Source organism: Balaenoptera musculus, chromosome 3, assembly GCF_009873245.2.
Source record: "Balaenoptera musculus isolate JJ_BM4_2016_0621 chromosome 3, mBalMus1.pri.v3, whole genome shotgun sequence".
NCBI classification, from domain to species: domain Eukaryota; kingdom Metazoa; phylum Chordata; class Mammalia; order Artiodactyla; family Balaenopteridae; genus Balaenoptera; species Balaenoptera musculus.
The window spans coordinates 61754769-61777584 of record NC_045787.1 but is presented as its reverse complement, the minus strand read 5'-3'; the positions used below and the strand labels follow the sequence as shown (position 1 = coordinate 61777584).

Sequence of the window (22816 nt, the reverse complement as noted above, 5' to 3'; positions counted from 1 at the left end):
CACTGGGGTGCATGTATCTTTTCGAATATTACTCAACCATAAAAAAGAACAAAATAATGCCATTTGCAGCAACATGGATGGACCTGGAGATTGTCATACAGAGTGAAGTAAGTCAGACAGAGAAAGACAAATATCATATGATATCACTTATATGTGGAATCTAAAAAAGAAAGGGTACAAATGAACTTACGTACAAAACAGAAGTAGAGTCACTGATGTAGAAAACAAACTTATGGTTGCCAGCGGGTAAGGGGGAGGAGGGATAAATTAGGAGATTGGGACTGACATATACATACTACTATGTATAAAATAGATAACTAATAAGAACCTGCTGTATAGCACAGGGAACTCTACTCAATACTTTGTAATGGCCTCTATGGGAAAAGAATCTAAGAAAAAGAAAGACTGAATGTATGTATAGGTATGACTGATTTACTTTGCTCTACACTTGAAACTAACACAACGTTGTAAATCAACTATACTCCAATAAAAATTAAAACAAAACAAAACAGTAAGCTACGGACAGGTTGGAGAGGGAGCAGGGGTCATATCCTGTAGTGGTTTTTCCTCCTGAGATGTGATTCCACCTGAGAATCACCTTGGAAGCGGGACTGCCCACCAGACCAGTGATTCTAGGGCTTGGGGCCAGGCGTTTGTAATGCAGCCAGGGTTGAGAAACACTGATGGCAGGTCTTTAGACCATTTTAAGGACTTTGGCTTTTACTATGAGTGAGATGGGAAGCCATTGGAGGGTTTTGAGCAATGCTCCACCTGATTTAGGTTTTATTACTTTAAAACTCTATATTATGAAATTTTTTAGACATACAAAAAAGTAGAAAATACAGTCTCCTATACCACCATTTTCCCACCCACTTCAGTAGCAGCCTCATTTTGCCTTACTTGGTTTATCCTAACCTCTCGCCCCCTTTTTTTTTTTTCCTGGAGTATTTTAATACTAGCTTCAGTTTTTAGAAAGATCACTCCGGTTTCTGTGTTGGGAAAAGGCAAGGCAGGGCAAGGGCAGAATATAAGTATATCTTCCATGGATTTTTTTCTCTGAATATACAGTTGACCCTTGAACAACACGGGTTTGCGCTGCGAGGGTCCACTTATGCTTGGATTTTTTTCGCTAGATACATATCACGATACTGCACGATCTAAGGTTGGTTGAATCCAAGGATACAGAGAGCTGGCTGTAAAGTTGTACTCGGGTTTTTGACTGCTCAGAGAATTGGTGCCCCTAACCCTCACGTTGTTCAGGATTCAACTGTAGATAAATTTTTAAACAAAAATTGAATTATGCTGTGTTAACAGTTTTACATAAACTCTTTTCACTTACTATATTGGACACCTTATGTCACTGAATATTCTGGAACTTTGTTTTTTAATGGCTACATAGGATTCCGTTATGTGGATCTACCATGATTTATTTGATCTTATGTCATTAGATGTTTTAATTTACAATCTTTGCTTATCATAAACAGTGTGGTGATACATCCCTATAGCTAAATCTCTGCATATATATATATTATTTCCTTAAGGTAAGTTCCTAGAATGGAATTGCTATGTCAAAGGATATACACAGAAATTTACAGCTTTTGATATGCACTGTCAAAGTGTTTTTGGAAAGCCTTTACTAATTTATACTCCCACTAGGTGTTTCTGAAAGTGTCAGATTTCCTTAAACTCTAACATTGAATTTTTTCATTAAAAAAAAAAGTTTCCTGTTTAGACAGGTGAAAAAATGATAACTCATGGTTTTAATTTGCAGTTCTTTGATTCCTAGTGAGGTTGAATTTCATTTCCATTTGCATTTAAAAAAAATATGCTTATTATATCATTTTTTAGCTGTATGACTTTGGATAAGTCACTTAGGACCTATGCTTTTGTACTATGAAATGGGTGTTGTATACCTGCTTCACAGAGTTTTCATGAACATTAAATAAAAGCATTTTTTATCTCCAGGTTTTTAAACTTTTTGACCATGATCCACAGTAGGAAAAAAAAAAGACATCCTGCTTTGTGACAAGCATATATAAATATGTAGCCAAAAGTTTCATGAAATGATATATATACCCTTACCAAGTGTGATACACTCTGATGTTTTACATTCTCATTCATTTCTTAAAATGCCCATTAAATTAATTATAACCCTCTGGGTTGTGACCCAGTGTTTGAAAAACACTCTCATAAGCTCTGGAGTACTATATCTTGTCAGGTGCTCTTTTATCTTTAGTGATTATCTCTTCCAGGTAGCTCAGAAGTCAGCCTCCCTTTACCTCTACTAAATTCATTTTCAGAAAAACTAAAGAGGAAACAAACAAACAACCAAATCTAGCTTACTGTACTGTTGAATCAAATTTTTGGTCAGTGAAAAATGTTAAATAACTTCGCAGTCAGAAAATTTGTTTGTTTGGGCTTTTGTGATACCATAATGACTGAATTGTTAACACAGTTGTTGTGTGATAGATCTAATGCATTTGAGCAAAACACCACATCATTACAGGGATGGATTGTATTTGCAAAACCCCAAATTGGGACACAGCGTCTGCTAGTTTTGCCTATAATTTTTGTTACCTGAAAAGCCGACAAAAATGGAAAACATAAATCACATTTAGTTATATTTAATACAGCCTTTTTCAATGGAAAAATAAAATAGTATGAAAGCTAGGTAATCCTGAGATACTGGGAATGTGTGGCGACCATGCATAAAATACCAGATGCTGTTCATTGGTAGGACTTGTAGCTAAACTACTTGAGGACCACTCAGAAAGGAGATAAATCTAATTATTAGCTTTGACTAGAGGAAACTTGATCAGATGAAAGTGAGAATCACTTCCAAGCTTGAGGGCTGTTGGAATGAGAATTGCAGAGAGAAACAGAGTGGGAATGGACTGGTGGCATTTACTATTTGGAAAGCATCCAGGAGTTTAACGTCTTTGAGAAGAGAACTGTGTTGTTACTTTTGACTTCTAGTTTTAACATTAAATATGTTTTATCTGTTAAAATTATTTTTTGATGCTAAGACAGAAAAATTTTTTGATGACTCTAAGTTAAAAGTTTGACTAATACACATTTACCATTCTCCTACTAGCCCCTCCACAAAGGAGAAAATTTTGAGGCATGTCAGAAACAATTTGGTACAAAAATATGAAAACTAAATTTTATACCAAAGAACTGTAATTTACCTTTGAAAAATAGCAGAATATATATGCTATATCTATACTATATTGATTTTTAAACATTAAATGTCATCAGATTTAGAAAAATAAGCAACTCTGCCTTTCTCTATGTTAGTGGGTGTTCACCTTAATTCTAACATGTGGTTAGAATTGTATATATGAGATGTTTCCATGCATATAGTTTGAGTGATGACTTTGGATTCCGGTCTTTTCACTCTCTGCAGCTAAAATAGAGTTTTAAACAACCTTAGGAATAAGGGTAGAAATCTTTGGGGCTCAAATGGCCCAGAAATATATGAAGACCTCCTCAGCCTCACTAGTAATCAGGGATGTGCAAATTCAGCAATGGTGAAATACCATTTCATGCCCATCAAGTTGGCACACATTACTTGGACCTTACCAAGTGTTGTGAGGAAATAATATTAGACTATTAAAGTATAAACTGGTACATGTGTTGTGAGAAGCAATTCGGAAATATGCTATGGTGCATACCCCGTGACCAGGAATTCAGCTTCTAGTATCTCTCTTGCATGAGTACACAAGTGAACATACAGGGGCATTGTTTGTAATAGTGCAAAAATTGGAACAACCTATATGTCTGTCAGTAAGGAAGTGGCTCCAAAAATTGTCCAGTATTTTCCACTTGAAATACAGTATGAGTAATACATGTAATTTTAAATGTACTTTTACAGTTTTTAAAAGGTAAAATAAATTTTAATATATGTTGACAATACAGTTGACCCTTGAACAGTGCTGGGGTTAGGGGCACCAACCTCCCACGCAATCAAAAATCTGCTTATAACTTCTGACTCCCCCAAAATTTAACTACTGATAGCCTATTATTGACCAGTACTGTTACCAGTAACATTAATAGTTGGTTAACACATATTTTATATGCTATATGTATTATATAGTGTATTCTTATGATACAATAAGCTAGATAAAATAAAATGTCATTAAGAAAATCATAAGGAAGTGAAAATACATTTACAGTATTGTATTTATCAATATCATTAAGTATATATCATCTGTTTACAAGATGAATCACCTGTCAGTACGTACATTGATATTGTCTTATATGATACAAAACAGTGTAAATGTTATATATATTGCTAACACTAGACATCAAAAGTGATAAGATAATGTGAAAAAGAAATTCATTTTTATTTACAGGTGTAACAATTCATGCATTGATAACGAAGAGGCAACAATGTGATGGCTTTATGGTAGCCTAGTGTTAATAATCAATACAATTGCTTCACAGTAGCCTTGCCTATACACTAATGAATGAATTATTATAAAATTTTTATGGCATACAGTATTACAGTCATATTCATAATATAGTATTAGAAACATTGTTACTTTTTGGGTTTTTTTTGGCCACGCCGAGTGGCATGTGGGATCTTAATTCCCCGACCAGGGATCGAACCCGCACCCCCTGCATTGGAAGCATGGAGTTTTAACCACCAGACCGCTGTTACTTTTTTTTAAACTGCTTACCTGTGATGATAGGCTGATACGCAGTTTCTCCACTTATCAGAGAGAGGGGCATACTGTACAGTAATGTAATTCTTTGAAAGCAAAGTTAAAAAACAGTAAGAAAACTAACTCATTATTAATTTTATATTAAATATTACTCACCTTATACCTATGTGAGGATAGACCAGTATCTACATATATTTTATGCATTCATGACATACCTAACTTTTTCTTAGTTTTTCAATTTTCCTAGGCTATGTGGTTTGTCTGTGAGTTTTTTCAAACTGTTGTGTAATCTGCAAAAAATTTTCTAATATATTTATTGGAAAAAATCCGTGTGTAAGTAGACCTGCACAGTTCAAATCCATGTTCAAGGGTCAACTGTATATCCATAATATTTTTAACATATGTAAAGAGATTCAGATTTTACATTCTTTTTTCATGCTATCCACTGTGTATTGTACACTTAGAGCACCTCTCAGTTTGGATGCTAAAATTTTTATCAAAAATACTTGATCTGAATTTAAATTTCATAAAATTTACATTTGAAACGGTAGATTCACATATCGAAGTTGTTCCATACATGCTTAAAAGTATTTCAGTAACTGACTTACTTGAGTATCAAATAAACTAATTCACTTTCTCAATTGCCCGAGCCACATTTCAGATGCTCAGTAGTCACCGTATTGGATAGTGCAGTTCTGATCATAGTGCCAACTTTTGCACAGCAGTTTAAAAAAAAAGATCTATATGTGCGTAAAATAAAATGTGGCTGATTTAGTCAGATTTCTCGGTGTTAATAAGAATTCTAGAGAAATGGTGTGCGGTTTTTTTGTTTGTTTTGAGCAATTAAAAATATTCAGAATAATACAGGGAATAATGTAACATCTGTGCAACCACTCTTCAAATGTAGCAAATGTTAATATTTTGCCAAAATACCTTTGGATCTTTCTCTTCAATCATAGGTTTATTTTTTAGAGTATTTGCTTGTTCAGATAGAATATGGATTGCATATTCACTTGGTTAGTTTGTAGTTAAGTGTAAAGGAAAAGAGTACCTAAGAGTATTATTGTTCCTTGAAGTATTGTTGGTATTAGAACTTAAATAATCTTTTAACATTTAATTCACTTAAAAAGTTTTTAGGAATTGGATGTCTACTAGAAAATTACTTATTTTGGATTTTTAGGAATGTGCCATATATATTAACAAGATTAAATTCTCATTAACAAGAGGCTATTTTCCTTAGATTTCCCTAGTGTATACTGTGAGTTCTCAGAATATAGCTTTATTTAGTGGAAATCAACTGGGAAAAGAAGAATGTTGAAAGTACAGTACTAATTTTAAATGTAACTGAGTTACCAGGAATACCTCCTCGTATATTTTAAAACACCAAGTATTTTATCTGAAATAAATAGGGTTTTAAAAGGGGGAGTGGGGCAGAGATGATATCACTTGGGAGTCAATACTCAAAGGACCTAGCAAGCCAGGTCCTTTGAGTATTGAAGATGTTGCTTAAATATATACATTGAGTGGGTTTACTTGCTCTTTCCTATGAATTTGAACATATTCCTTTGATCTTTTAAATGTAGCTACTGATTAAAGTGCCCAAGGTAAATGAGTACTGTAATCCCTTTTAATAACTAGTGCTGTGCCTTAATGAAAGGACTGAGACTGAGAAAAAAAAAAGAAAACTTAAAATGAAGGCTGTATATAAGGAGTATAAACAATGTTGTTACTGTTGAAGTACAGTTTTATAATTTAGTAATCTTAAACTCCAGATTGAAAATTTTAATTTATTTGATTATATTTTCTTCAGATATGCTAATTAAGTCAAATACCTGATGTCATGAAGATATTTCTGATGCGCAGTTGTTATGATACAATGATTTTCTTAAAAAATCTTCCGTTTGAATGTGTAATTAACCAGTTCAAAGACCAAGGAATTTAGATCATACACTTTTTAAGAATTCTTCCAGAAAGGACGTTTTGTAGTTGTTGGTGTCACATTTTAAGTCTGTATACCTATGTTATAGCAATATCCTTTACAATTTTGTATTTGCTGTATAGTAACTTGGAAGTTTAAACAAACACCTGCTATGTTTTTGGTTCATCACTAGATGGCGCTCTTGTGGTACAACTATGTGTGGGGTAGCCATTAGTCGGATAAGCTTTGCTTGCCTCAGAGGAAGCATGTGTTGTTTGTTTGTTTTAAAGAAAATTCAAAATGGATAAGTAATCACCTGTTAAACACATAACATGGTAATAGAAATACATAGCTGATAATATGCAGTCATAATCTTTGAGCCGCATCAAAACAGCTGTTTTAGTCGGTAAGATTTTTCTTACAGGCGTGTGCTGGGAGAGTAGAGCTGGGTGGTGGGATAGGGGAAGTAAACCAATTACCTGATAATCCAGTGGAATTACACTTTATATTATTAACTAGTACAGGACAGTTCTTTTGAGGACATTCCAGTGCTTGAGCTCCAGCTTGTCTGAAGACATGCTGTGCCAGCTCATAATGGCACTGAGACTAAATTCTTCAGGCATTGCATTTGAGGTTAAATGGTCATTAGTGTCCATCCACTCCTTGTCTTATCCTTGCCCATGTCCTTTTGGCCTTAACACATATTATCCCACTTCTCTTCCCACTTCAAACTCCAAAAACCAAGCTAAAGGTAGAATGTTTTTTGTCTTACTTCCGGTGTATTTACTTCTAATGAAGGAGGGAAGTGGACGTACCTTCAGCACTTCCAGAGCCATAGTTGGACACATTTGGAATTTCTGCTCCTGTCTTACTTTCCCTTTATTCCTCTTTATGAATAATAAGAATGCTTTCAGATGATGTCCTGTTAAGTTAGTTGAGTTCCAAGCTATTAAAAATTGTCACTTATTCTATGGTTCTTTGGCAGTCTTCAAAAGTGGCCCCTAAAGCATTCTTTTCTCAGCATTAACTGTGATGTAAGTGTAGCTTCCTACACTGTGCCACTTAAGAAAATCTTTTAGTACTAGAACAAGTTTTAAAAGTTAAATAGTACTTAAAGGTTTGTAAAGACAAGTACTAAGTTTCCTATCTCATCTTGTCCTTCATCTAGCCCCATCCCCCCAGGCAACTGCTTTTACAAATTCCCATTTTTATTTTTCTTGGTAGTTGTCTGCATATCTCTAATATGCTGTTATACTGCTGTTTCTTGATTAAAAGACTTGGATATTAAATCCTTATAGCAGAAAGTCAATTGATAATGAACTTTTATGATTTCCATGTTTCTTCCACCCATCTCAATCAGTTAGTCTTACAAATTTTTCCATTGATTACCTCTACAGTATTAAATGGGGCCCTAAAAATCTAATTGTATGTGGATCTGTGTTACAAAGTTAATGAATGACCAGTGTGTGCTAGCTAGCCAGAGGAACTGGAAGACCACCAATCACATTTTATTGGGGAGCACGTTATTGCAGAATTTATTATATGTAAACTTCTTTCCTCAATTATTATTTGTGTAATTTTTTAAATGACAGCTGCTTGGAACAACTAGGAAACTTGTTTTATCACATAAAAAGCCTAGAGGCTGAGTCATCGATTCAATGACATAATCAAGGAAACAGATTCCTGGTTTTTCCATCTGCTCTTGTTCACAATGTTGGCTTTGTTCTCAGGTTAGCTGCCCTCAAGGTCCTAAGATGACTCTTCAGGTCCGAGTGTCACTGCAAACAACGTTATTTAAGAGAACGTCCCTTCTTATGTGTGTATCTTTTTGTGAGTGTACCCAGAAGCTTCCAGCAAACTTTCCCTGATTATTTCATTAGCCAGAACTGCTTCAGAGGTCCATTCCTAAACAGACTTCTGGCAAGGAGAATGGGATTGCATTGATGATCTTAGTGAAGCTCACAGTCATGTGGAGGAGGGTAAAGAACATCTGAGGTGTGTTAGGAAGGAGCCAGGAGGAATAGTTGGCGGATAGTCAGCCAGCAGTGTCTGTAGCAATGTCAAACTCTTAGTGGAAGGTATCATCTACCTTATACCTTTAACCTCTGCCAGGCTACTTTCTTTTGGAAAATTAAGTGGAAAGTCTGGCAATTGTTTGAAACCATAACTTTCTTCATATCTGCTTTGCTATGTATGTATTATCAATACTTTTACAGAGTTTTAGCCCACAATTAAGACCTTCAGAATTCTTCTTATACCAACTTCCTAGAATTATTTTATGAACCTTCTGGAAAATACTTCAGTAACCTCTTCTAACAGTAAGGTCATTTGAACTACTCATTGCCTTGACTTTTTTTTTTTCTTAATTTTTCTTGCTTTCTTTCTTTTTGGTTGCACTGAGTCTTCGTTGCTGCATGCGGGCTTTCTCTAGTTGTGGTGAGCGGGGGCTACTCTTCGTTGTGGTGCGCGGGCTTCTCATTGTGGTGGCTTCTCTTGTTGAGGAGCACGGGCTCTAGGTGTGCAGGCTTCAGTAGTTGTGGCACGTGGGCTCAGTAGTTGTGGCTCACGGGCTCTAGAGCACAGGCTCGGTAGTTGTGGCGCATGGGCTTAGTTGCTCCATGGCATGTGGGATCTTCCTGGAGCAGGGTTCGAACCCGTGTTCCCTGCGCTGGCAGGCGGATTCTTAACCACTGCGCCACCAGGGAAATCCTGTCTTGACTATTGATGTAAGAAATTAGAAAGTAGATGATTCTCTAGGATTAAAATGTGTGTATGTCTCTCTCTGTGTGTTCTGTGTTTAGTTTTGTTTCTCTGAGCTAGTTAAAAGCATTTCATGCAAAAATCTATTTGCTTTCAAAATTGATTTTTAGATTAATGTTTAATTTCTTAGGAGAATTACTTTGTGTTGTTATATCTGTTTAAGAAATAATACTGTAGTCATGACTAAGGCCTCAATTTTATATTATGCCATATATATGTATATATTCTAGTAACAGTAATGTCAATAAAGATGGTAGAATATACAGATTGGCTTTCAGTGAGATGTGTTTACCTCAAAATTTATCTTTTGATTCTCATATTGTGGTTATAAATGTAAGTCCTATGAGATGTTACTGTGTTACGTGAAAAAGAATTCTAGGATCAGATCACTTTGCTGCATGCTGGGTTATTCAGGGTTAAATGGATTTCTTTACTGCAGGACTTCTCAGAAACTTTAATATATTAACGTGCATTATAAATGTTTCAGAGTGGAACACGTAAGTGTTTGCCGAACTTATTTAAGTATGGAACACTCAATTCTAGGACTTTTGTTCCATAGAACATACTTTGGAAAATGCTGGTATTTGATGCAGTTAGTTTTGTGTGAATTGTTATAAAGGAAGTAGTGTGTCTAACCTTTATTTATGAGTGCCATCCAGTTTATTTGAAAAAGTATTAGCACTTGAACACTTGGGATAATCAATGTCAAATGCTTTCCAGATCCTTTAAGAGATAAGTGCTTTAAGATTTCAGGTATAGCTTCTCTACTTCTGCTTCTACAGCTTTTCTCTAAAATGAAATTTATCCACATGCTTAGTGTTGAAATGTACCTTAAACAGACTAGTGATAAGTTCTCTTGATGATTCCCAGAACTTTTCACTCCAGCCTAGTTTTCTCTACTGAGCTCCAAACTAACATTTTAAGTTCCCTTCCTGACAGTTTTACATGCAAACCCTGTAGGCATCAGAACTTGGTCAAAACTGAGCTCATCCTTTCCCTCACCATCCCCCCTGTTCCAGACTTTATTTTCTGTTTACCATACTGCCTAGTGGCACTGTCTTCTTTTCAGTCACCCAGACCAGAAGCCCAGGAGACTCGGATTCCTCCTTCACCTCCTACATCACGATTTGTTAACCTTGACACTGTTGACATTTTTGGCTGGATAGTTTTTTGTTGTAGGAGGCTGTCCTGTGCATTGTAGATGTTTAGCAACACCCCTGGCTTCTTCCCACTAGAAGCCAGTAGCAATCTCCCTCCGTTGTGACCACCGAAAATGTCTCCAGACATTGTGAAATGTCCCCTGGGAGACAACTCACCCTGTTTGATAAACCACTGCCCTACGTCCAAACTGTTACTTTATCTTATTGATTCTACTTTCTAAATTTACCTTTAACCCCTCCTCATGTCTTCATTCCACTCCCTAACCTCCTATTCTTTTTATTTTTTTAATACTTGGAATCCTTTGTAAGGTTCTGACTAGTGTTCCTATGTCCAATGTTGTTTCCCTTCAACCCACCCTTTTCAGTGCTACTAAATTTATCTTTCTAAAATGCAAAGCTGTTCCTATTTACATCTCTCAGTAGTTTCCAGCGGGTACCCTCATGAACTGGCTTCTCTCTCTATCTCTAGCCTCATTCTTCAAAGGCACACATACTCACTGAGGTTCTTGCTACACATGCGTAAGTACTATGCCCTCTAACCACTGTGCCATGGTTTCAGACTCTCCTTAGGCATCAGTTTCGCCACAGTAGCCTTTACCCACTTATTTTCAGAGGCTCTGTCATGGTGAAGAGCATTTTATTTGTTTAACATATCTGTCTTCCCTCACCAGATTGAACTTTTCAAGGGCAAAGACCATCTCTCCCTGTTTTTACCATGTAGTAGATATTCCGTAAAAGGGTGAATCATCTGCTTGTATGCCCTGACAGACGTAGTAACATCCTCGTTACTTCTAGGAATTCTCTTCCCTGTGTATCAGCTGTAAAATTATTTCACTTTATCATCCAGATGTTGATGGCTAGGCCTTTAGCCACGGAGATCTTGAACCACAGCTTTTTTTTTTCTTTGAATGAACTATAACTTTCTTTAAGAAATCAGCTATTCAGAAAAGGATTGAAGAAAACAGCGTGTTTAGTTGATGTCAGACGTTATTTGCTTGTAAAATAGCTAGTTTACCCTAAAGGTTTTTATTCAGAATGGAATTAAGTTGTGTGGAATAATTGTGCAGATTAATTACACTGTGTGAATTAATATGGTGTGGAAAGTATTTATTGGACTCAAAACATCGCATTTCCATTGAATAAGGATTTGATGATTGGTCATATAAGGCTTGCAAAAGCAATATCATTGTCTTAACAGTTTTACTTTTTTGGAAAATACATTTATTAGAACACATTCTTATAATTATCAGCCTACACTATCTAGAAATTTATCCCCTGTCAAATGAAAAAAATATTATCAAGTCAATAGAGACAAGAATGGCCCACTTCCCTTCCTTATGTGTCTTAAAACATAGAATTTTGTGTGAATGAATTTCCCTGTGAATTGGAACTAGCTGCAGTCACTGAACTTTAATTAAAAGGTGAAAAAAAGAAAAGCAGAGGTTGCAGGGCTTTTGGACGATAACCCAAATGTAGCACCAGCCTTACTATGAAAGTCAAGCATTGAGGATGGGGAAAGGGAATGAATAGGGCCTACTCCTAATTTGGAAGAATTCTGCATCCTGGCATAGCGCCTTGCCAGATTATTAATAATTATTTGCTGAATGAACCCATGTATAATGGCAGTTAAGCCGGAAGTGATGACTTTCTGCTTCATTTTTTAGGGAGGGGCATAAAATGTATCGCTCACTTCCTTTCAAAGAGCCCAGTTACATACAGGGAAGGTACCTCCCTTTCCTAATAGCTCTCTAAGGGCTAAAGTAAATCATAGGAGACATATGTGACACCCAGCCCATTATTATTAATCCAAAGAATCATTTTTCCAAAGACCAAGATTTGCCTTGCCTGTTTTCTAATCTCACTCTTTTCCATACTCTCTTTTCCCTTCTTTAAATTTAAAATTGGAAAAAATTTTAATTCTTTAAAATTAAAAAATTTAAACTTACTTAATTTTAACATTATATATATAATACCAGTTAAAAGTCTCTTTAGGACCTTAAGCTGCTTTAGGAAAGAAAAGTGTTATGTAAATGAAAGAAACATTTGGACTCCAAAAAAATTTTTGGTAAATGCTCTTTACAAGAGAATTCTTACTGAGAACTTGGAAAATTTTGCCTTATAATGCTTCTATCACATACAGATCATCTCATGCTTGTTTTTTCAGACTGTAAAAGAAATCTGTAATGATCATATTTTGAATATATATTTTTGATAAGTTTTGGTTCTTGAAATTATAATTTTAAAAACCTCTATTTATCTTTAAGGCCTTACTTGATCTAAGTAAAAGATACTGTGATGATGGGCTACTTTTTTTTCCATATATTTTTCAGTATAGAGATTATATTGAAAGTAAACTTTCCCAGTAAATTCTTTACCTGTTACCAGAATAATGTAGTTTTAAATGGGTAAAAACTTTTAACTTAGTGAGAGTCACATATAAGATACTTGTATTTTAACAGCATATCGTCAGTTCTAATTATTTGCAGTGGTTTTGTTCTATAAAGGCACCACAAACACTGAATTAATGAGTATTGAACCATTGTCCAGAGGGAAACACAGGGTTAGATTCCTGTGAGCCTCTGGTCACAACATTTTCATCAGCCAATCAATAATGACCTGGTTTGATGTATGTTTCTGTCTAAAGACACCCTATTTAATATATATTGTTGATTCATTACCATTGAACTCATGGCCGAAAGCACTGTAACTCATGCCTGAACAAAACTTATATAACATTTTTTCTCCATGAGGCACATCACCGTCTGCTTACATCTAGGAACAGACAGCACTCAGCACTGTGCTTGGGGGCCATTTGAAACAGTGAAAGCACCAACAAAAAGAACAAAAATGCAGACTTCATGGTGCTAAACAGATTGCAAAAAGGACACTAGTTTATAGTATGAGAGCTGAAACAGGACGGCAGAGTGCTGCCTTGATCAACCTCAGGTGGAAAGGTGCATGTCAGGTCACTGGAAAAGACCAAGGAAGTACCTCAAGTATGGATTTTGGGGTTACAAATGCATTTTATTGAGTAGGCAAAATCACAGATACAGAATCTTCAAATAATAAGGATTGACTGTAATTGTTTTAAAGAAGCTTATAATACTGAGTATTCAAATTTAAAAGAAAGTTTCTCTTATTTTCAAGGATGTGGGAATTTTTGGGTAAGTGGAATCATACAGTTTTCATGTTCTATTGTCCAGTGGAATAAAAGTGGCTGCTTTCATCCTGTCATTTTGTTTTCTCCCCCACAGGGAACAACCCATCTTCAGCACTCGAGCTCATGTCTTCCAGATCGACCCAAACACAAAGAAGAACTGGGTACCCACCAGCAAGCACGCAGTTACTGTGTCTTATTTCTATGACAGCACAAGAAACGTGTATAGGATAATCAGTTTAGATGGCTCAAAGGTAAGTTACATTTACATTAAATAACCTTGCTGTTTTGCTTTATATAGTATACACTTCAGTTTCATTCAGAAGATTTTTTTCTTCATTAAAATAAAATATTTCCTTTTGAGCTTTAAAAACTTACCTTTTAAAAAACAAAATTGATCATTTTTAGGGTAGCAACTTTTTTTTTTGTTTGTTTGGTTTAATTTTTATTTTTAAAAACTAAAAAAAAATTAATGGAAGTATAGTTGATTTACAGTATTATCTTAGTTTTGTAACCAAGCAAAGCGCTTGTGTGCTCATGGCTCAGAAAGCCAAACTCTGACAGCGGGAGTTTGCAGCAGAGTAAGGGTTTATTGCAGGGCGCCAAGCCAAGTGAGTGAGAGACAAGCCTCAGACCCACTCCAGCTTGGTCTTTGAGTTATGGGTGTTTTAAAGGTGAGGAACAAAGAAACTGGAATTAATCGTGGTAGCAACTTTTTCATCCCCTAAATTACGTGGATTAACCACCTTATATATATGTATTGAGTTACATGCCAAAATATTCTACAAATTTGAAGTCAGTTTATTTGATAAATATTCATTGCATATCTGTTGTGTCAGGCACTGTGTTAGGTGCTAGGAATATAGTTTTCAACAGAATGGACACAGTTTCTACTCTTGGAGCATGTAATCTAGTGAGGAACTAGACTTCTTTTCAGATATACTTCTATAGTCTAGTAGGCAGTTCAAAATCCCTAAATCATAGGAAGTCTTTCAATATTAAGTTCAATATTCAATAATAAAGCTGACATCCATTATTCAGAAGAGAAGCGTATGGACAAGACCTGTTTTTATTTGTTAGGAGAGGCAGATAGTAAAATGTTTACGAGCATGGATTGCCTGGGTTTCTATCTCAATTCTACCATCTACGAAGTTTTCGATTTGGGGCAAATTATTTATTTACTGTTTACTTCTCTGAGCTTCACTGTTCTCACCTCAGTAGTAGTTGTAAGGATTGAGTTAGTATCTACAAAGCACTTGGTTACCTCAGTGCCTGATGGAGTATACCCTTCAATAGGGGGGAAGTTCCATTTTTTCCTCAATGAATTTTGAATAATACATGTAGATAATTCCTAGGAAATTTTCACAGTTCAGTGTAGAGTTAAGACCACAGACTCTGAAGCTGGACCATCTGGTTTGAATTTTTACTTTAATACTTAGTAGCCATGTGACCTAGAGCAAGATATTTAATGTCTTCATGTCTCAGTTTTCTCATCTGTAAAAAAGGACTAATGTAAATAACTACATCATTACACCGTGGGATTATTGTGAAGATTAAATAAATTAATTTAGGCAAAAGCACTTAAAGTGTGTATAGTAATCACTATACAAACACTTACTGCTATTGTTATTATTAATATTATTCAGCTTTTAATTATGTATTGCCTAGTGGTTTGGGGGAATAAAAGGTAATTTAATTTAATGTTGAACTTTCAGTCTGTTTTTTGTATGTGCTCATTCCTTATCTCCTTAACTGGATTATAGGACTCCAGGGGCTGTTTGCACTTTGTCTTGTATATAAGTGACTAACATGTATTTATTTGAATAATTGATCCTCTTTTCATTTTTACTCAGGATTTATAGGACTTGGGAAATAGCAATAGTTAATTTCTCTGAAGTTTTATTTAATGGAGAATAATTTTGCCACATTTTGTAACTGTTTAGTGAAATTAACAGATATTAATTATTATAATCTCAGACCCTAGAGTGTTAATTTATTTCTTTTCCCTGACTTGAACCTTCAGTTCTCTGTAATTTGTATTTCTCTCTTGGCCCAAACCATGGATAAGATGTGGTTTTATTAGAGAGGGCAGTTAAATGATATATAAAAGTGAAGTAGGCCCAAGTCCATTGTGATTAAATAATCCTCATGTGTTTTTCTCCTGAAGCAGTATGAACTATTGCTTCTGTCATTTCCATTTTTGAATACTTTGTAGCTTGTAATTATTAGGCTCTTATATAACTCTTGTGAAAAAGTTTTTTTATTTCTTTTAATAAAATCTACTCTTTGTACTGGAGTTATATTTTCTATCACATTTTCCATTTTCTAGTTACTTTTCTAAACTGATGCTATTAAGTATTGCAGTTTCCTGCAGTAGTAGTTTTTTGGTAAGCAGTAGTGGTTTATTTGATGCAGCTAAGTGGGTGAGTTTCTTCTCCCCACCCTCACTTCTATTTCTGCACAACATGATGAGTTGGGAAAACCTTAGGTGCCCCTAATTAGAAAACGTCCATTTGTTCTCACTTAAGGCCTTTTCTGTGCATGTCAAGTTTGCTTGAAGGTTTTCTAATCCTGCTGCAGAGACATCAGTATGGCCAAGGGCCAGGATCAGGGCACTATATGGTTGGTAATGACACAGCATTTCTACTTCTTTTCCTTGAAAAGACAAGAACTATGGGATTGAGAGACATATTTATTTTAAAGAACTAAAAATTTTAAAAAATGGATTTATAGTAGCATTCTATTTTAAGAATTCTAATAAATAATTTTAAGTGCAGAATCATCTATTATTTTAAAGTTTTATTCACTGATGAAAGAATCCCCAAACAAGTCATATGGTTGGCAAGAAAAGGTTCAGAATGGGGATTAAAATGGAACTCTTAAACATAAAAGCAGAAAGAAGTTAGTCTGAAATAGCCAAACCAGAAGGTCAGTGACCAGCAGCTCGTGAGTCACAGCTCTTACATGCCTTATAAAGCCTGTGGTCGCCTCACTATGTGAGAGTTATTAGGGTCAGCTGTAAGATGCCCATCTCTCCTTGGAAACACTCAGATCCCAGCTCACACGTCCATGTACCCTCCTCAGGGAACACTCAAGGACCACCAAATCTAAAGTAGTGCTGGCCAGCCCTTGCCGTCCTGCCTCTCAGTCTTGATCCCATCCTGGTCTATGGTCTTCACAGAACTTAACCACTCTCTGAAATGTCATTGGTCAGCTACTTGTTTACTTGTTCAATGACTGACTCTTCTTGCTCTAGAATGTAATCCACAATTACATTGCTTCTCACTGTTGTATCTCAAGTTCCTAGAGTTGTGCTTGGCATTTAGCAGGTACTTGCACACGTGAAAAGTTGCACATCCAAATGAGTCCTTACCATTCGTTAGTATATTCTTTCCCACTCGATCTTTCATTTGATGACAACCCTGCATGTTAGAGCAGTTGTTAACTACGTTTTACAGAATCTAAAATGACATGCCAGGAAAAACAGCTTTTGAACCAAAGGGTAAGGCAGTATATTAGTGTATTAATTTTGTCGGAGGTGAAAATGCTTATAGAGGATAAGGGTTCTCATGTAACCACAGGTAACATGTCTACTGTCTGTGAGAGAAGGCAAGCCACCACTCTCTTACTGTCTACTTTAGTAGGACAAATGTCATGTATCCATTATAACTTCATCAATACCTGCATAGCTCATAAATATTTACTGTTTATACTGTTGTTCATGTGGTGTACAGATTTAGTTTTGTTCTGGAATGCTTGATCCTTATTCCACATTTAATAGTTCACCAAATAACTGCTTATGGATTTGATAACGTATCTATTTTTATTATTACTGGGATCACTTTGTAATCTCAATCTCAGTTACAGAGTCATTAGACTACTTAACTAAAACTGATTCTACACCTTAACAGTACTGGCAGAGGGCATGAATGAACTGAAATTAATGTGTTAAAGAGTAGTTGAAGTTTATTAAAGTGATCAGCAAAGTTAATATTTAATAAAGTACTAAAAGACTAGTTTTCTAAGAAACTCTGTTATAAACAGAAGTGATAGTGATTCTCATTACCATGATTTTATATCACTTTATATGTAAAGAAGCAAAGTATATATTTAAGGGTTTGTTTTTCTCTTGAGTAAAGGAAAACTTACTAAAGGATTGAAAGTCTTTTCTGTATCACAGTATATTTCAGGTAAGTTGGCTTTAAGAAAATTCTTGTTGATGGATTTTAGAAAATAGTGATCAAATAGAAAATTTGTTCTATTGCTGCCTTCATTTTTGAAAGATTCTTTGGAGAGGGGGACCTTACTTTTAAATAAACAACTATTAAAACCTACTTGCTACTGGTGAATATCATCCAAAATTCATAGATATTGATCCTAAATGTTCAAAGAGAAGACACTGACCACATTAAAAACTCTTTAAAAGTTTTTGCATCACAGGAAAACTTATTTTGCTTGTAAAGTATTAAAATTTATGAGAGAGTGCCATTATATTTATAGTTCTATTATTACCATATTGCCACACTGTCACTTCAAATGTTAAAAACTGTTTCTCTAACTCTCTTTATATATTTAACATTGTGGCACAATAGGAGTCCTGAGTTTTTATGTAACTGAATAGTCCTGTGCTTAAATGCCTATTTACGAATTTTGGGCTGGTTACTCATACTTGTTTTATTTTTCAGGCAATAATTAACAGCACCATCACCCCAAACATGACATTTACTAAAACATCTCAGAAGTTTGGCCAGTGGGCTGATAGCAGGGCAAACACTGTTTATGGACTGGGGTTCTCCTCTGAGCATCATCTTTCGAAAGTAAGTTAAATCATAAGATCTGAGTGGAAATCTACATCTTCAAGTCAGACGTCTTAAATAATATAATAGAAAATGGAGAGTATAAAATGTAGGAGAAATTTCTTTGATATTTTCAGAACGGCTGTAGCGACAGCAGAGCAAGAAGTGAGAGATCAGTGGATCCCACTGTCAGCTGGAAACATTGTATACATTAAAAACAGTCACCATTGATGGAGGAGGGTTTTTGTGGTTAACTAGGTATGATAGGAAATAAACTGTGGGAATTATCACTTCAGAATGGACTTTGCTCGGGAGTTAGCACCCTTGGTTGATGTTCTGTAAGATAGGTAGACACCAAACGCTTCTGAATGGTGAAAACTCAAGCTGATAGTGATATTTCAGACATAATAGCAGGCACACATAAGTTACTGTTTAGGAAAGTGGTGCTTTGGCTGGGTGAGAATTACTCTGATCTCTCTGATGCAACACAGAGTAAGATCTAAGAGACACCATGAGGAGTTCTCGGAACTGACCAAGTAAATTACTGTGGCTAGAACGGCTGATAAAATACAGAGCATCACCAGGCTAAATACTGGAAATAAAACAGTTTTCCTGCATATAAACAAAAGCCATGCAGTGTTCATACCAGCAGCATCTTGAGTTCTTGTGGATGTCACAAAGAAAGAGTTTATAAGGAAAAGGAAACAATCTCAGGATAACAAGATGATCAAGGAGATGAGGATTACTCACTTTCACCCTTCACATTTGATGCTCACCAGACCCAAAGAGTTATGCTTAAAACTTCTCTGTTTGAAGCATTCAGTTAAAAGAATAACCCTACATTTTAACCATATTTTATGTATGATTTGGTATACATAGGATCTGATGGCTTGAGAGTTGAAATTGCTCAAGTGCAGGATAATCAGGCTCTTGTTAGATATACACCGTTAATACTTAAGTTAAACCTAAGCTGTTTGTTATAGAAATCATTGAGATTCTTAAAAATTACTTCTTTTAAAAACTCTTACACTTTTGTGAATATTTATTGACTTGAAGTTATAATTAGATAGTTCAATAGTTAAAATAATCTTTCTTTCCTTTTGTTTTAGTTGTAAACTTTCCTTAACACTGTTGTTTTCAAGTGCTTTTGTTATCTTTTTGATATAAATTAGAGTTGAAAGCTCAATTTTATGACTATTTTAACTTTTGTCTTGATGATTATAAGTCATTCTCTGTAAGATGATTAAAACAAACAAGTGTTGCCTGATTTCATTTCTCTTACACCCATTATATTCTCTAAATACATTTCTTGAACTGTGGTAAAGTTATAAGTTTTAGACTTAAAGTATTTCAACATAGCAGGGACACAGGCGTTGAATTAAGCATTGCCCCTCCATAAACAATCCCCTTAGGAAATTACACATTTATTCTAATAGTTTTGCCGTTACTCAGAACCTTTTTGGAAATTTTCTTTTGAAATTGTCTATTAAAGCCCATAGCAAAAACATTAAAACTATAATTATATTACACTTGCTGAATTTCTTGACAACAAAGGAACTAAATTGTGGATTAATTTCTCAAACCTGCATGAAATGATTTTTGAGCCTAAGTGATTTTGACTATATTAAGTTGTTGTTGTTTTTTTACTACATCTTTCAAGTTACTGGGCAGACAGCTAATGTGGCAAAGAAATAGTTTATTAAATTCTGTCAATCATATTGTCTCCTCTTATCTGATCTTTTTTCTGAGAATAGCTTTTATAGTTAAAGAATTTTATTTTTCCTCTTTAAAGTTAACATATGCTTTTGACCAAACTGACTGGTAGCGAATTCTAGTATTGTATTGTGAGGGTGAATTAACCATTAGGAAACAACTCAGTAGCTCCTGGAGCCAACTCTAGTTTGTTTATTCACTAGACTTGGCTCCAAGAGCTTATGATCAGTCTCTTCAGAATGTTTTGGTCCAAAGATCACAAAATCATGACTTATTTTCCAAGCTACCTTGAAGATTAATGTTGGTGCTTTGTAAACTATAAGGGACCCAAAGGAGTACATAATCTTTTACATGAATGAAGCAAGCATGTAAATATTCTGGCTTGTTTTTTCACTAAAATCATACATGAAATGAAACATTGTAAGAGTTTGGAGAAGGCTCTGAAGGCAATTCTAGACAAGGTACTCTCAAAATATGAGAGAGCAGCAGCATTGAAAGAAATTTGTGGTCTCCTAAGGTTGATGTATGAGGAAAATTCCAACTATGCTTGGATTGTTAGAGTGCTTACAAGTTGTATTTTGTTATCATGGGAACCTAAACCTATAAAAATTAGCAACAGCATGGGTCTTTATGAAGTTGAGAAGACTTTTAAACATTAACTACTTTGGAATGCCAAATTAGTGTAAGAAAAACTTTGTGTATTATTTCAAATTACATAAAGAGAAATTAATTATGGTTTTGCTTTTATTTCAGTTCCAACAATGTGAATGAGACCTTTTTAGCTCTATATTCAGACTTTTTTTTTTTTTTTACAGTAATGAGATATTCTCTTTAATTAGATAAGTATAATAATACAGATTCAGTTTCCTGATCTACAAGTTGTAGGTGGGGGTAACAAGGTTTAAGAAGGAAAGTTGTAATAATGACAACTTTTATTTTGACCCTCCTCCGTCTCCCTATTGGCAGGTCAGAGTATCATGAGACTTTCCTTACAAAGCTTTCCTTCCCAAGATGGCAGTGAAATCAGGGTTGGCTTATGGGGTTCGAAGAGGGACCTATAATTTCGTATTTTTATTGCTAGCTATAACAGATGTTTTGAGTTGCACAAAGATTTTAGATTTTTAAAATTTGGTTATTTTGTAGCCTTACGTTATTCTCTCTGAGAACAGTGGCAGACTAGTTTCCACTTCCAGTTCCTAAGTAGATACTGTTTGTGGCCATGACATTTATTTGATCACCATGGGTTCCTAAGAGTTAGCATTTCATATAAAGTAATTTTTTTTAATTGTTACCAGTCTTAAAGACCTTTGTGGGGTCCTGCTTTTCCTTTCTGCTGCTGTGCATTAGCTGTTTAGGAATCTTTGGAAATGAAGTTTTAGTAATGTCAGTTAGTGATAGTAGTAAACGTTGCTGTTTGTACTGCTGCAAATAAAATGCCTTACATAATACAAGAGTTTATATTCTAGTAAAAGTTAAAAGCATGCTCCAGATACAGAGATGATTAGGAGTGGACACTTAAGCGATTTAGCTTTCTCCATGAGAAACAAACATAGTATACCCATCTTTACTGATTCCACTCCCAACCTGTACCCCCACCTTGGTCTTAGTAAGGTATATCTGAACAACCAAGGAGAGACAAAACTAAGTTAGCTGACACCAAATTTTAACTTAGTTGTATCATGATTTTTTTTAATGAGATTTGTCAGAGTACTTTATAGTGCGCAAATGTTTGATATTAGGTTTATTTTCCTGTCATTTTCATATTATGCCTGTAATTGATTTGAGGGCTAAGTTGCTGTGTAAGAGTCAGTTATTCCGTAAAATGGAAGAAAACTAAGATAAAAGTGGGCATTAAGACCTATTTGTATTTGATTAATGTATATAGTCTTTCTGCGTTCAGTTTGCAGAAAAGTTTCAGGAATTTAAAGAAGCTGCTCGACTAGCCAAGGAGAAATCACAAGAAAAGATGGAACTTACCAGTACACCTTCACAGGTGGGTATCTAATTTCTATTCTTACTTATAAGCCTTGTTCATTTTAGATGGTATCCTTTATGCCAGAGATAAGTTTAGGAAAATAATGGCAAAATTAAGGTGATTGGATTCCAAAGTAGACACAGAAATGCGCCCTTCAGTTAATCCGTACTAGTGGAGAAAGGGTTTTTTTTCCTATATACCAATGTGTACAAGAATCTCGGGGAAAAATCTGTTTAGTAATTAAAACTTAGTTTTTTTAATGTGCATACAACTTAAAAACAATTGTATATAAAAAACATAGATTGCCCTATTGTTTGTATTCTGTGTTCTGTGATGGTCAGTTGGGTGCAGCCCCGCTAGAGAAGACATAGGAGAGGCTTGGGAAAACAAAAGTTTATTGTCCTCACAGGTCCTAGAAACAGGAGGCACGACACACCTCTGGGGGGACATCAGGGATGCCTCAGGGTGGTCAGAGGGCAGAAAGCAAGAGTACAGGGGAACACTAAGGCTAGAGCCTGTATTGGGGTTTCTGTTGGTAATGGTAGGGTAGGGTGAACAGTTTAGGACTGGCTAGTCTGAATGATTTCAGTGGGCCGTAAACTATAGAGTTAGTTCCTAGTTGCCTGGTACTGGGCCCCTTGGATGATTAAGGCAGAGGAATATTGTCTCC

General features: G+C 35.2%; 1 protein-coding gene across 2 annotated transcripts in view; it reads left to right on the top strand.

Annotated features, from left to right (window-relative positions):
- The window catches only part of HOMER1 (homer scaffold protein 1), a 126187-nt gene that overhangs the window by 30602 nt on the left and 72769 nt on the right, over nt 1-22816 (top strand). For both annotated transcript variants that reach the window (XM_036847660.1, XM_036847662.1), the window contains exons 2-4: nt 13760-13916; nt 18348-18479; nt 22072-22164. In XM_036847660.1, coding sequence (XP_036703555.1) covers nt 13760-13916; nt 18348-18479; nt 22072-22164 — 382 coding nt within the window. The remainder of the gene's footprint in view (nt 1-13759; nt 13917-18347; nt 18480-22071; nt 22165-22816) is intronic.